The sequence below is a fragment of the Mytilus californianus genome, unplaced genomic scaffold (genome assembly GCF_021869535.1).
Source record: "Mytilus californianus isolate M0D057914Y unplaced genomic scaffold, xbMytCali1.0.p SCAF_22, whole genome shotgun sequence".
NCBI classification, from domain to species: Eukaryota; Metazoa; Mollusca; class Bivalvia; order Mytilida; family Mytilidae; genus Mytilus; species Mytilus californianus.
Genome location: NW_026262671.1, coordinates 848,343 through 865,004, shown reverse-complemented (window position 1 = coordinate 865,004; position 16,662 = coordinate 848,343). Strand labels below are relative to the sequence as shown.

Genomic DNA, 16,662 nt, shown 5'->3' with positions numbered 1-16,662 from the left:
TATTTTCAAAATGAATAAGTTATAATTTTTTTTGTTATAAAAATATAAATGATTTAACAAACATGTAACTATTTTTTGGGCATAGTAGTAGGGACTTCGATGGCCGAGTGGTCTAAGTAGTTACGACTTTAATCACTAGCCAGTCAACACTGAGGTTATGAGTTCGAAACCCGCTCGTGCACTCAACTCCAATCTTAATTGGCTAGGATTGTCAGTTTTCCTATCGAAGGTCGTTAGTTTTCTCCAGAGACGCCGGCTTCCTCCACCGATAAAAACTAGCCGCCACGAAATAGCCTGAATGCGGTGCTCAAAATCAATGTTTTGCCTAGAGTATATGCATTTTTTAAACATTACGGGTGTTACTAGCATATTTGATATAAGCTTTTTACATTAAGCTGTTATTTTTCAATGTTATAGAATAATATATACCTCAGCATCAAAACATAAATCATTGACGGATTGAATGTGTATTTTGAGATGTCAAAAAATTAAGGAAATTCTCAGATTGTACACGGTTTTACTTCAAAGACATCAATGGAGGTTGTGCGTTTGTTTTGTAGTTGAGTATATACGATATATATACTACATGTATTGACAGCAACGTTTAGTGTTTTCAACAATAACTCGATACTGGAACCACTATAATTAATTAGCTAAGGTTTTCTGTGTCTTTTAAACCGTTATCGTGGTAAAAAAAGAAAATGTATTGCGTTACTAATTTTAAATATCTTTAATTTTGTTTGCTATGTTTCATCTGCAATGGTTACGATGCGACTGTCATACGTGTATATTGCATCAAAATAGAGGCAAAATATACCAAAGGGACATTTAAGCTCATAAGTCGATAACAACTTATAATGCCATTCCTCCCAAAAAAATCAAAACAAAACAAAGAAAAAGACAAAACAACGGTTTACAAGACACCAGATAGACAATTTAATATGATGACCTAATACATATGGCTTATCGAAAAAAAAGATTGCAAAATATGTACATTTATTGTGTTAACAGTTTCTGTATCATTGTTTATATGAATGCAAATGATAAATATAAAAAGACAAATAAAAAAAAAATAATTAAGCACTGTCTGACAACTATTCCCGAGTACATATACTTGATAAAATAACGATTGTTTTATATAAGATACCCCAGTACTTGACACTATGCACTTCTAAATATTGAAACAATTTCTAAATATTTCTGTACTACATACATTAAAATGTGATTCATGGGATAGTAACTAAACCTTCAAAAGCAAGAAACGGAATTGAAAGTCCACCTTGATGCATAACAGTTTGAACGGAAAGTTAAAGCTTCTCTCTGTAGCTTTCGTCTTCACTGCGAATTCGGACTTCTTGGTAATCCAGATTTGTCGGTACAACATGTTTGGTACTGTCGTAATCAGGTTCAGCATTGTCTCCAATAGCGTGATCATATATAGCATGTGGGTTCTCTGTTTGTATTTTTCTGTTCTTATGTTCATTCAAATGATCATATACATCTGATGTCCCAGTTGTGTATTCATTGTCACCATTATCCATGTGATCTTTTTTATTGGTAGCCTCCATTTCAATTTCACAGTAGGCATAGCCATTTTTGTTTCCCAAATGTTCAATCTTTTCCGTATCACTTTGCCCATGTGAATCTTGTTTGTGAACCGGTTTTCTCCTTGCTGATCTACAACAGCAAAACAAAAAAGAAACAAAATCACGAAATGTTCTGAGCTTGCAAACAAAATGGAATCAGGTAACACATGAATTGACGATTTTGTTAATTGTACCGATTTGTTTCGCTTGATTATTATTGTTATTTTATTTGAGCGACACGACGAGTGCAACCTATGGAGCAAAAACGGTAACCCTTCGTCAAATAGCTCTTTAAAATCAGGTTCAGCGTGTAGGTCAAGTTCATAACAGAATTCCTATTATATTCACATCAACGTGTTCCCGTCTTGAATATGTATTTCATATGGCACTGGGCGTTAAATTAGCATCAAATTCCTTCAAAAGGGACAAACGAAAACACCTGACTTTACACCGGTTTTTATTGGAATCCGTTTTTTTTGTAATTAATGTTTTGCTATTGTTGTTTTTCTTTTCGTCATCTTGATGTTCTATGGTTTCATTTGCTTTAAAACTTTCGTTTGTCCCTTTTGAAGGAATTTGATGCTAATTTAACGCCCAGTGCCATATGAAATACATATTCAAGACGGGAACACGTTGATGTGAATATAATAGGAATTCTGTTATGAGCTTGACCTACACGCTGAACCTGATTTTAAAGTGCTATTTGATATGGTACATGTAACAGTGCACATGAAGACATCTATAAAGAGGTTAAACTCCTAACTATCCTACTGTCTGTCGATACATTTATTTTTGGCATTGCACAAGTCATGTCTTCTTTGACTGTCCATGACGTTAAAATACTAAATCCCTGGGATGTGTTTTAGTTGATTTTAGTCTCTGATGCATGAATTTTTATTATTAATTGTTTTGGCTTTTAACTAGCTGTCAGTAACTGCGAGTACTTTCAAATCGTACTTTCTTGTTTATTTAACCTGTTGATACTATTTGTAATGCTTTTTTGTTATTTAATGTTATTCAGGGTTATATCTGGTCTATATACCAGCTTTGATAAGTGTTTGGTATTACTATAAATTTTCACTTCGTACTATGAACATCAAAATTATTTATTTTGTAAAAATATTTCCTTTCTCTATTGGAACTGTACACGTATACCAAACAAAAAAAATATTTTCATTTACCTGTGTTTAAATTAATTGCAAATGGCTAATATTTTTGTTCGAGCATATTGTTTTTTCTTAAATTGTTTAACATTTCATACCGGTATTACATGTTACTTTTATTATTCTTCCCTTAGTTTATTTATTTTGTATTTGCATTGTATCATAGGTCAAATTTATTTGTTCAGTGTATGTTCACTGGTGTTAATATGTCCTTTGATTGAGTTAAGCTATTTCAGGTGATATTTTATAGTGTGTCTTTCTATGTTGTGATGTTGCACTATTGTTTCAGAAAAAGGGTGAAGGTTTGGTACCGTTAAAACGTTTAAACCCGCTGCATTTGTTTGCACCTGTCCTAAAGTCAGAAATCTGATGTTCAGTAGTTGTCGTTTGTTGATGTGGTTCATAAGTGTTTCTCGTTTCTTTTTATATAGATGAGACCGTTGGTTTTCCCGTTTGAATGGTTTTACACTAGTAATTTTTGGGGCCCTTTATAGCTTATTGTTCGGTGTGAGCCAAGGCTCCGTGTTGAAGACCGTACTTTGACCTATAAAGGTTTACTACTTTTATAAATTTTGACTTGGATTGAGAGTTGTCTCATTGGCACTCATACCACATCTTCTTATATCTAATTACACAATACTCGGACATTTTATTTTAACTCCAGCAACTCCAGCCCGACCAGTATTGTTTATCTGTGACATCTTCTCTCCGTTTTTAATGTCCAATATGTCTGCTTCTCAATTGATAGAACATAAAAATAAGAAGATGTGCAAAAAAGACAACCCTCGACAGAGACCTAAATTTAATGTTCTGTGGATTTATTTATTTTTGTTGGTATTAATTTTCGGGGATTGAACAAAACTTTTCGGGGATATTTGATTATTGAAAACTTATCTTAAGATAAACACTAAATTTTGTGGTTCATCTGAACCCACGAAATCCACGGAAATTGGTATCTAAAGAATAATAATAAATCGACAGTATATGAAAAGATTCTCCAGTCATATTGATAATTTTTACCTTACAATCGTAGTTAACATACCTTCGTCGACGACAGACTATCACTACAAAAACTACTACTCCAATAGCAACGATTGGTGATACAATACCAACTATAACGCCTGAAGCACCAAACATACATGAATTTATTACTAAAACGGTGTACATAACATGAACTGTTCCTATGTTTTATATAAATCAATTTAGTTGAGAAGCAAATATGGCGTTGATACTGACAATAATACCCTCCATTGATCTCGCGAAGTAACAAGTCGGCCTTTCAGATACAACAGCAAAATATAATAAATATTGCAAACGAAAAAAAAAAAACGTATATAGGCAACAGCAATTATTACTCAGGTGAACATAGCAATAGGGTCTAGAAATATCGTACTATTTGTATTATGGTACCTTTATCATTCACATTGTGTTATACTGTATACTATTGTATTGTATTACATTCATTATAATAGTCTTGTCTTGTCTTGTGTCGTCTCGTCTCGTTTTGTCTTGTCTCGTCTCGTATGGAATGGTATCGTATGGTATCGTATGGTATGTTCTCGTATGTTCTCGTATGGTGTGATATCGTATTGTATTTCTTGTATGCTATTGTAATTAATTGTATATATCATATACTATGATAGTAATTAATGTTTAGGTTGTGATATATGTATTATTTCAATAAAAAACAAGCTTAAGAAAATATAAGAAATACCTATCTGCGGAGTAATCTGATCAGGTTTCAATGGCGTGGTAAAATTGCTTTCCCGTGATTTAACTGTTGTTATGCTCTTCTGTGGACTAGAACCTGTGTATAACATATTGCATACAAATAGATAAATAAATCCTTTTTATAAAACAAATTGAGAATTAATTTTCTGAAATCAGTTTGTATATTATGCAATGATTTTATATATAGTCCTTACCTGTTTGAAATCGGCTTTTTGCAATATTATGTCTTTATTATACAAAGCCTTACCAAAATAAGTTGTATTGTATCAGGAATATTTATACTGTTCCCAGATTGTATTCATCGTATACCTTGGTGGTAATTAATGTCATTAATAAGTTTGTGATATGTGTATTATTTCCATAAAAAATAAGAAATACCTATCGGCGGAGTAATCTGACGGGGTTTCATTGGCGTGGTAAAATTGCTTTCCAGTGATTTCACTGTTGTTATGGTCTTCTGTGGACTAGAACCTGTGTGTAACATATTGCATACAAGTAGATAAAAAGTGCTTTTTAAAACAAATAAAATTAAGCATTTCTAAAATCATTTTGAACATTATGCAATGATTTTATCTATCATAATTCTTACCTTTTTGAAATCGGCTTTAAGCAATATTATGTTTATATTTACCATCATAAGTTCATTTTACAATTATTTTCTTAAAATATTTTTTAAATGCAAAAATGTAACTTGCCACTTTATGATCATGTAGAAGAGTTTCTAAATGTATTGTCCTAGCATGTCCCTGACCGAAAACATAACATTGGAGATCCTATGTGTTAACAAATAAAACCTCAGGTTGTTGCTTGACACTATTAATATCAAATTTAGCAGGAACTATCAAAGTACTATCACCAACATTCAATTATTTAAAGACAAAATATATCAACATACCATTTCTACAATAAAATGATACGAGGTCACGGCATTTAAATGACGACGATTTAACCAACAAAAGGTCTTCAGAAGTTTCTCCCCCTTCACATCGAAGAACATTCCATTTACCATTCTCCTCTGGCAAAAATATATCACATGATTACAACGTTTAGACACTTTTGAAACTATATAAAGCTCTCAAGAGAGAAAAAAAAAAACACGTTTACAAAAACATTATGATAACTAGCAATTCTATGTAGGGTTGATGCTTGCAAGGTATAATTTGTTCAAAAATTTACGAACGCCTTCACGAGTAGGTTGACTTTGATTGAATATTTGTTTCTAAAATGGCGACGCATATGTTCCCCAGTTGACGTATTTTCAATTCAATCCTCTTTTCCTCGAATGTGATCCACCGAATTTGACTTATCACCGGGTTTGTACTTACATGTGCATTACAACCTGTGCCACGTGTGGAGCAAGATCTGCTTACCTTTCCGGAGCACCCGAGCTAACCCAATTCATATATATAAATGACATTGCAGAGAAACTCACATCCCTGACCAGACTCTATGCGGATGACACTTCGTTTCATTACTCAGGGCACGACGAAGAACATATAAAAAATGTTATTGGTCGTGACCTCGAGGAGCTGAACGAATGGTCAAGAAGGTGGTTTATGTCTTTTAATCCAGACAAAACAGAAATAATGATTTTTTCAAATAATGACGCTCCAGATCTAAAATTCTGCTTAAATAACAAAGAAATTCCTATTACAAAATGTCAAAAACACCTTGGGGTAACGTTTTGCTCTGATGCTCGGTGGAAAAGCCATATAGACAATCTGATTATTAGTGTAACGAAACATTTAAATATACCGAGAAAACTCAAGTATCAACTTTGTAGGAAAAACTTAGAAAAACTCTATATAGTATTTATACCAATTTTTGAATATGCAACTGAGGTTTGGGATAATTGTGGGATAGGATATGCTAATTAACTTGAAAGTCTGCAGCTAGAAGCTGCTAGAATAGTTACTGGTTTGCCTATATTTACAAGATCTGAAAATTTGTATGAGGAAGTTGGGTGGGAAACTTTAGCTGACAGGAGGAAAAGACGAAAATTACAAATGTTTTATAACATTCAATATAAACATGTTCCGGATTATCTATGTAATCTAGTTCCACCTAGTGTACAGAGCACAACTGTATATTCCTTGCGAAATGGCAATGATATCATTGTTCCTTTTTGTAGATTATCCCTTACTAAAGAATCTTTTATACCATCAACAATTAGACTATGGAATCATACCAATTTGTCCCTTCGAAAATCAGACTCTATCTCAAAATTTAAAATCCAATTAAAAAGGCTAAATACTATAAATAAAGATGTACCGAAGCACTATTTATATGGACCGAGGAAACTAAATATAATTCTAACACAATTCAGATGCTATTCATCTTTCTTGAACTATGGCTTGTTTAGAGTCAAATTGAATATAATTGCTGACCCATCTTGTTTTTGTAAATGCAACATTGAGACTGTACACCATTTCCTTTTCGACTGTTCTTTATATACACACCAGAGAGAAATTCTGATGAACAATCTAAGATGGCTCCCTGGTGACCTTATATTAAATGTTAAGTTACTAACATCTGGTAATCCGAACCTTTCGTATGAACAAAACGTCAATATATTTAAACATGTATTCGAGTTTATTAAAAGGTCTGAGAGATTTCTTGTTATATGATACTAATAGTTTATTTGCGGTACATTCACGTCATCATCCTCATCATTATTATCAATGTTTCCGTTATTATTGTTTATCTTTTTTTTTCAATAGATAGACTCTTATAGTATTGTATATTCAGAATTATTGCATGCTCACATTAATATTGTATTGTAATTTATTGTTATTCAGAGCGGAGTTCATAATTATGGGTTACTTGTGTCCAATCCATTTTACTTTGAGTAAATACAATATGTTTAAACTAAGCTAACCCAAAGTTGTTGGTGGGGATCGTGTTGCGTAGTCTTTTGTTTTTATTTTGTTTATGGAGACCGTGTATCCTTGGCGTTTTTTTTTTTTTTTTGTTTTTTTTAACAGAATTGCCAGTTCGTTTTCGAGTTTGATTTCTAGTATCATTTTGGTATCATTCATATCTCCATTCTTAACCATAATGAACAAAGTTTCACTGGATGGAAGGGAAACAATTCCATGCCTCTATGGGCAAATATCGTGTTATGGTGCACTAAATATAATTATGATATTAATAGTTTTTTTTTACATATTTTCTAGTTTGAATTGTTTTACATTTGTTATTTTGTAATTTTGGGGCCTTTTTATAACTTACTGTGCGGTACGTGTTTTATTAATTTTTAAAGGCCGAACTTTGACCTATAGTTGTTAACTCCTACGTCATTTGTTCTCTGATGGAGACTGGCAATCATACCACATCTTCTTATATCTATATTAGAAATAATGTTGCTTCAGAGTAAGTAACCTGAGCTAATCAATCTTCGTTCCGGGGGCAATTACATCATCAATATTCAGCATATGAATACATTGTACTTTAATAATTGATCAATTAATTACGTTCTATAGACGTAGACAAAGTTCATGCAGACCCCAGAAATAATCTGTTTTAGTAAATGGTGTAAATTTTCCAATGGAACGGGTCATCTCCCAACCCCAGAATAAGTTGTTTTTTTACGTGCAAATAGCCTGACGTATCAATGCAATCGAGCAAGGCTGCGCATGAATACATCCCGCACATTCAAACGAAAGATAAAGCTCGGTATTGGACGTACTGCAGAAGTTAAAGAAACTATGTCATTATTTGAAGAAATATTGATTGATCGTATTGGTAATTAATTATTGTGATTGGAAAATACGGAATCGTAGTAGCGCCCCATAAACTTTTTTTTATAACGCAAACATGGGCAGAAATATATATTCATTAAAGATGGTGTGGCGCTTATATTCTTCCATACAACAAAGCATCATGGTTCTGTTTTTTTTAATTTTATTTTCGTTGACAAATAAAATTGAGAATGGAAATGGGGAATGTGTCAAAGAGACAACTATTTATTTAATATCCGATCTCACTGCATTATGTGTTCATGTAACGTGCTGTTTTTTTTAATCCTTTTAAAATATATGTCTTTATCAATGAAGTGATGAAATTATAATTGACTTCTGTATTTCAATCTTAATACTATTAATTTACCAGAGACTGTTTCACTAGAACTCGTTTTACCAGTCCTATAATTCATTTTCTGGTCAAAGTAAATGCAGGATTTCAATGGATTCCATTTAGTAAAATTAACATTGTCCTCACAAAATTGAGGTACATGTACATCATCAAAAGTGTTTATCCCTACAATACGATTTTTAATCATCTAAATGATCTAGTTGTCGACCTCACAAGATGAGAAATTGGAAATTTTATGATTTTAAGACAAATTTATGATTTTTCGATGATTTTATTTGCGTTCTATACAAATGTTTACCTTTTTGGAAAGAATTCATTAGTGTTATTTAATTGTTTTTTTTTCGATTTTCAGATATATATATAATTCAACGAGCCAGAGTTGTATGCACAATTTTACCAAAATCTGTAACAAAGTTCATTGGAGTTCGACATGGTCAGATGCATTCGACTCAAATCTTAAATGACTAGGATTGTCAGTGTTCTACCGGTGGTCGGTGGTCCTCTCTGGACATCTCGGCTTCTTCTACCAATAAAAAACTGACCGCCACGTACTGAAAGTGGCATTAAACACCAAAATTAATCAATCGTTAATTTCAAAGTGTTTTACCGTTACCCCTTGTTTTGTTATGAAATTTGAAAACATATTGACTCGAAAGTCTTTAATAGAAGTTCTAAAAAACATTTAAAGACACAACAGCTAGATAACTATATATTAGTAAAAGATTCGTATCTGTTCAGTTGAATACATCTTCTTTGTTACTTGTTATTCTAATAAATAATGAATAATTCTATTTGTACTATTACATGTAAGGAATATAGCTCTGAATCTTTATAACACACTGCACTAATAAAATGTACATGTACTAGGCACTTTTAGAAATACAAACGTCAGCTTCATTCATTATTGTATATATATTAGATTTATATTGTAATTATTAAATTTATGTTCACATGCACATACCCAAGGTGTTAAGAAATAAGAGATTTTAAGGACGACGGGAGGACCGTTGTTTTTATGTCTCTAGCACCATGTTTTGACAGAGGTAAATGATCTAACATTGTCTTGCAGTGTTTCTTTTATTTACAAATATAAACAGTTACCTTCTGAACAGAAAGTATCATAGTCCTCACAACAGTTATGTTTACAGTCTGTGTTACATTGGCATGAGAGCCTTCGGTCTGGTTTTGTCTCACATCTATCGACACAAGATTCTACAATTATAGAAGTAAATATTTGGAAAGCCAAAAACATACAGAAAAAGACATCATTTCCAACAGTTTAAAAAGCTAAATTCATAAATTGGTACTGTCATGTTCGTTTGAATATTCAAAATTGATAACAATTTAATAGGTTGATATAGTTATTCTAGTACATATACAATCACAACATTTATAACATTCATTTTCAAAAGATGTAATACAGGGGCGCATACACAGTAGTATAGCTCCATAGTGTGCACATCTTCGAGTAATTATTAGAAAATTACAATTTTATATAGAAAACTATATTTTCATATAAAAAAAGGATGTGGTATGATTGCCAATGAGACAAGTCTCCACAAGAAACCAAATGACATAGACATTAACAACTATAGGTCACCGTACGACCTTCAACAATGAGCAAAGCCCATACCGCATAGTCAGCTATAAAAGGCCCGGAAATGACAAAAGTAAAACAATTCAAACGAGAAAACCAACGGCCTAATTTATGTATAAAAATGAACGAAAAACAAATATGTAACACATCAACAAACGGCAGCCACTGAATTAAAGGCTCCTGACAAACCAATAGACTAATTGATAGAGTGAGTTCACAAACAGGAGATAAAGGACCCGTCAATTAGGAATTCTCAATGTTCTGAACACTTTGACAAATGTGGAAAGGGTAAATTTGAAATATATCCCTTTTTTAAGATGTGGACCGAACATAAATTTCCGCTTGAAGCCAAGGAACACTATTTTATTGAACTGTACAAGCCGAATTAAATAGGAAGTGAAATTCGGTCCGTGAATATGATTCCGTAATATATACAAACTACCGCAAGACGTTACTATTAGGTAACGTCACAAGTCGTTACTATTAACGATAACAATTTTTTCTGATAAACCGTAGGAGATGCGGTGAAAGCGCTAACAGAAACAATATTCGATTTTATAATGTGATTTTTTATTTTTTTTTTAATTTTTAAACTATATACATTACCAATTTATTTTAGAAACTTTTTCATGTTGGGGTGTACCTGAGAAGGAGGGAATATATATATTTATGTATTGTGTAGTTCATGACGTTCAAACTGTATATATACTAGACTATAATAATTGTTGTTTCTTTTTGTTATTGTCTTATTTTTCTCTTATATTGTACTATGCTCCTTGTGAGCCCGTTTTTAAATGGAAATAAACATCTTCTTCTTCTTCTATATATATATAATATATATATATATATATATATATATATATATAAAAGTCTAAATTGAAAACAACGTTCAAACCTATGATTGCGTTGGATAAAAACCGCAATTTTTATACGTGTGCATGTAAATCAAATTTCTTGGTAGAGGGGTCTAAATACAGCACAAACAACAATTTCCAAAAGACAAAAAAAAAAAGTGAAAAAGTCTATTTTAACAAAACGCATTTGACTAACAGGTCGAACAACTGATGTTCTTAAACCCTGCTGACTGCCATTGGCGATTGCCAAATAAATTGATCACCAGATCTAACAAAATGGATCTTAATTTTAATTTAATACCAGACAGAAAACAATAAACTTGTGGAAAAGATGGTATACCACAAGCATGAGGTGCAAAAATTTGTACACCATATCCGGATTTCGACAATTAATGTCTCTTCAGTGATGTTAGGGATCGAAAAGGTATTTGGAAGGCCATATAATTTACTTCAATATAGGAAAGACTCTTGAATTTTAAAGAGTCGAAATAGGATGAACGGATCATATAAACCCGAAGGAAAATATAATACAAGCCCAAACGAAAAAATATATAAAAGTCTAAATTGAAAACAACGTTCATATATATATATATATAAGACGCAAAGAAAACAACAGTAGAATGTTGACTGACAGTTCTAGTTTGAAAACATATTCAATACCTTCAACTTTCTGGAAAGGTATTTGTGCTTCTTTGATCGAACAAAACAAACCTGAACAGAAAGCATCATAGTCTTCACAACAGTCTTTGTGTTTTGTACAGGGTTTGTTACATTGGCATGGTAGGCTTTTGTCTAGCTTTTTTCCACACTTACCGACACACGATTCTACAATAGATATTTGGAAAGCATATTAGATATTACAGAAATAAGCATTGCATAGAAAACTAAAAACTAAATCAAAACCGGGTACGGACATCTTGTTCAAATAAGTTGGTATTGCAATGGTATAATAGTAGAATCAAGCAATTTATAAAATACATGTCCAATGCTGTAATTCAGGAGTGCCAACAACGTAGCTTTATATACCATAAACAGTCATAATGTGGACATCTTTGGTTCATCGTCACATGTTCCCGGTAAGGTAGGCTTTCTTTTGAAAATCAATACCAACTTTACCGTTTACAGGCTGTATTACATTGACAATCGAATTTTTAGTCTAGCCTATTTTCACACCTACCGACACAATATTCTACAATAAAAGTGTATATTTGTTAATAACAGGAAATTACAAACATGGCACTGCCTATACCATTATAAACTAAAGTCGAAACGGGGTACGGACATAGTTTTTTGAATAAGTTAGTATTGCAATTCTAGTAGAATCACAAAATTAATATATAAATTTCAAACGATGTAATTCAGAGGCGTCCAAAACGCAGCTTTATATAGCCTATAGGGCCAAAATTGAGTTATCTTGGAGTCATCGTCTCATCTTCCTGGCACAGTATGCTTTCATTTGAAAATCCATATTAACTTCGTTTTGGTCCAACTAGCTACGGTTAAGCTATACTAGCTATTCTAAAATGCCTGATGATGTCACATAGATACAGGTCATTCAAAAGGAACGACTTTAACATTTTTCTGCATTTTGTTTAAAAATCATTTATTTTGCGTTGAGCCCTTTTTAACCAATTTCACGGCGATTTAAATTCGCTATTCTAAAATTTTACTTGATGAAGATGAATAAGGAAAATTCCAAGTTTTACATATTTGCAGCGATACATATTCGCGTTGTATTTCTACTAGCGAATGTCACGAAAAATAAATCACTCGCGAAAATTACTTGGTTTACAGTATTTCAAACGCTTGGCAAGCCTCGTGTTTTAAATTTGAAAATGTGACTCTCGAATGGATAAATATCGTATCACACTCGATACAGTTGTAGAATCTACAGATATATTATATAACATCGACTTACTTTTCTTCTGCATCATGTACATGTATTATATGTATTTTACTATAACTTTATTTTCACAACTATACATTTTGTCTATCAGCTTCATTGATTTATTTCAGAATTGTAAAATTTTCATGCAAAAGGTACAGAGACGAGCACGTTTCCATAAGACCAGCGAGCAATTTAAACACGGATTAGACGAAATTATACGTTTTATGCATACAAAGGACATGTATCACAATTTTATACATAAAGAATCTGAACAAATATAGGTTGTAAAAGAAAGGCGGAAGATAATAAAAGGAATAGTTCTTGTAATCATTTTTAAATGCATTATATGCAGGTCGGACACGTTAATAATGAAAGATAAGTAGCGGGTGCAGAAAGGGGCGTATATAATGAACCCCGCCCTTTTTATCGTTACATATCATTTGTACACTTGAAATCGTCAAATAGGAGAGCGTGGAGAGTTATGCAACACATTTACCTGTAACATTAAACTTGTAAATGAAAACGTAATCTTCACTGCTCGTGGAAGAAGAGCTCAAGCATTTTTCGGCAGATTCATCATGTATGTCGTCAGTGTCTAGTTCATCTGCATTGAAACAGTAGCAATTTGACCCCTAAAAAATATGCACTAGCATTACATCATTACTGCTTTCATCAATTTTTAAAAACTAAAATTTCATTACAGCGAAATGAAAGTACCATGCCTTATGACATTGATTTTAGACGGATGTTAAAAATGATAAGCTCGTCGATATACATAAAAATATAAGATAAGTCTTTGTTCTTGTGCAATTGTCAGATTGACCCGTATGCAAATTTGTTAGAAACCTAACAATACTCTCGGTATATTCCTCCATAGATCGAGTTGGAAATTTGGAACGCACACATCCTCTCTTCTTGTCAATGTAGAACAAAATGTAACTGGTAATAAGTTTGTTTAAGATTATCACTTAAAAAGTGTTGTACGTGACATGTTTACATGTACATAATTTTATTATCATGCTAATCACGATTTTTCTTACCAAGTTGTTGCTTGTTTAGATAGATCTGTAAGAAGCATTATAAAGAGACTTACCATACACACACGTCCATGAAGTAATAATACGATGAACACTAAGCTATATAGTGTCCTTCTTGTCATGTTTGTTCAGTTGGTTGCTATGGTCGTTTTGTCACTCTCTATTATCCCACCATGCAAATAAAAAGTCTTTAGCTCCAGACCCAGGATTTCTTTTCCCGAAAATTTTTGATTAATATCTGAAATTTAAACTTATATCGATCTTTGACCAACTCTGCGGTACCTTTAAAAATTAGAAATTGATTGATTATTTCGCAAATAAAGAAGCTTAATTGTTCTGAAAAGCTCACATTTTCCTACCAGACTAATATGTAACATGAAATACGTAGCTACTTTTAAATATATTGTCATACAAATGAATTACACTGTAAAGGGGATATATTGTAAGGGGCTTAGAGATGTACTATTTTTTTTTTATACATAATGAAATATAAAATAAACTCTTACTTCTACCAACTCGTACACAATGTTTTATTATCTATACGCATTGAAGTTGTTATGATCTTTCATATGATATTCAAACACATGCAAATTTCCTTAGTTTAGTCTAAATCTCTCAACAAGTACCTGTACTACATGTACATGTGTTGACCTGTTAACTTGGGGCGGTACCGGGGTGGGGCTCTTTGTATTTAGGTATTTTCCTTTTTGGAGATAACTTGTTAAACTTTTCATACATATTTAGAAAGGTTTAGTCCTTTTTAGTACATGCAAAAAGTTGAATAACAGAAATACCGAAAACTCTAAACAAATGACTTTTAATACAAAAAGTGTTGGGACGTGTCAGATTTTGCAACACTTCGAACTTTTCATTTGCATACAAGTTCCAATTCGAAGCACGTACGAAGAAAATAGTCCAATCTCACATACCTTTATATAAGTTAGAGGTGGTAAAAAGTATCAAATTGTATATTCCAATGTTAGTACGAAACCGACGTTTAACATACACATCACCATGTTTATATAATTTATCTTTACTTATACCAGATATATAAATATATATATATATATATACAAACGTCATGCATAAGTGTAAAACTTTAAGGAAGTTTTTAAATTTACTGTAAGTGAATACATACTTCATGTTGACATATGAGTGCATTTTCAAAATCGGAAGTTGCTCTTTGTCATGTTTATATTGTTTGATATTTCTAGATTTTAGATAGACTTAGTTGTGGGATAATAAATGGACGCGTTGTTTGTTCACCGACGACAATACTTATGAAGATTTCAAAAGAAAGACATTAAAAATCTAGGGAGAAAAAAGCGAACATCATACACATACAAGTTACTCTCTCTGACGATGTTTTTTACACCGCGTTTAAATATACCAATGACAGTTAATTGTCTGATTTAAGGACCAAATAACAAGGTTTTGTTGTCATATTTTCGGCTATTTTCAAACAGAGCCACGTGAAACTTCATTCAAACCTGTTGTATATTGAAGACCATACAATGGTCTAAAATTGATACAACTTCATTTGAACTTTGGTGGATGTCTGTCTCATTTGGGAATCATACAACATCTCCTTATTTCATATATAGCTTGTTTGTCTAGTGGCCTTTTGTAAGTTTATGTTCATCATTGTCATTTTGCTTAGTTTCTTCTGTTACCGATCCAAACATCGGACTCACTCTTCTTTAAACTGTGTTTTACTGTGCGCATTGCAGTGTATTTGTTTATTCCATATAGGCTAGAGAGGGAGGGTTAAGATCTCACGAAACATGTTTAACACAACCTCATTTTTGCGACTGTCCCAAGTCATGTACCCTTTACCTTTGTTAGTCTCGTATGTTTTTAAATTTGGTTCATTTATATTTGCAGAGTCTAGTGTGACGTCAATTTTTGCTAAACTAGAATTCATTATTGTTAGGGACCAGCTGAAGCCAGCTCCCGGGTGCGGGATTTACTCGCTGTGTTGATTACACATTGGTTGGCTTGTGCTGTTTTCTACGGAGCCCTGTTGGTCTCACACAGATTATAAAGTGTCTTTTAAAGTCCTGCGCTGAAGATGTGTAAAGTCTTGCGCTGGAGATGTAAAGTCTAGCGCTAGAGATGTAAAGTCTAGCGCTGGAGATGTAAAGTCCAGCGCTGAAGATGTAAAGTCAAGCGCTGAAGATGTAAAGTCTAGCGCTGGGGATGTAAAGTCTAGCGCTGGAGATGTGTAAAATCTAGCGCTGGAGATATGCAAAGTCTAGCGCTGGAGATGTAAAGTCAAGCGCTGGAGATGTAAAATCAAGCGCTGGAGATGTAAAGTCTAGCGCTGAAGATGTAAAATCAAGCGCTGGAGATGTAAAATCAAGTGCTGAAGATGTAAAGTCAAGCGCTGAAGATGTAAAGTCTAGCGCTGGAGATGTAAAGTCAAGCGCTGGAGATGTAAAATCAAGCGCTGGAGATGTAAAGTCTAGCGCTGAAGATGTAAAATCAAGCGCTGGAGATGTAAAATCAAGTGCTGAAGATGTAAAGTCAAGCGCTGAAGATGTAAAGTCTAGCGCTGGAGATGTAAAGTCAAGCGCTGGAAATGTAAAGTCCAGCGCTGGAGATGTAAAGTCAAGCGCTTGAGATGTAAAGTCTAGCGCTGGAGATGTAAAATCAATCGAATTATACGAATTCCAAACAAAAAGAAATTAGAAAATTCAGCAAAGAGTCAGAAA

The 16,662-nt window shown here is 32.8% G+C and overlaps 1 protein-coding gene across 3 annotated transcripts; it reads right to left on the bottom strand.

Annotated features, from left to right (window-relative positions):
* Positions 1–979: 979 nt before the first annotated feature.
* LOC127732061 (uncharacterized) lies at positions 980–15,013 on the bottom strand. 3 transcript variants are annotated; one of them, XM_052241111.1, is made up of 10 exons: positions 14,878–15,013; positions 14,005–14,186; positions 13,408–13,543; positions 11,735–11,848; positions 9,674–9,784; positions 5,376–5,495; positions 4,859–4,951; positions 4,464–4,556; positions 3,792–3,870; positions 980–1,677 (listed from the first exon to the last, which is right to left on the bottom strand). In XM_052241111.1, exons 2-10 carry the CDS (start codon positions 14,068–14,070, stop codon positions 1,308–1,310), a joined length of 1,182 nt encoding a protein of 393 aa, XP_052097071.1. In that variant the 5' UTR covers positions 14,071–14,186; positions 14,878–15,013; the 3' UTR covers positions 980–1,307. The 3 variants fall into 3 exon arrangements, with proteins under 3 accessions (XP_052097071.1, XP_052097072.1, XP_052097073.1); XM_052241112.1 differs by lacking the exon at positions 4,859–4,951; XM_052241113.1 differs by lacking the exon at positions 5,376–5,495.
* Between the last annotated feature and the right edge of the window lie 1,649 nt (positions 15,014–16,662).

Excerpts from the sequence above, each read along its gene's own strand:
- LOC127732061 (XM_052241111.1), bottom strand. The coding sequence starts at position 14,070 with ATGACAAGAAGGACACTATATAGCTTAGTGTTCATCGTATTATTACTT. Across the intron at positions 13,544-14,004 it reads TTCATGGACGTGTGTGTATG|GGGTCAAATTGCTACTGTTT; the intron begins GTAAGTCTCTTT and ends CATATTTTTTAG. Across the intron at positions 3,871-4,463 it reads TCAGATTACTCCGCAGATAG|GCGTTATAGTTGGTATTGTA; the intron begins GTATTTCTTATA and ends TTGGTGCTTCAG.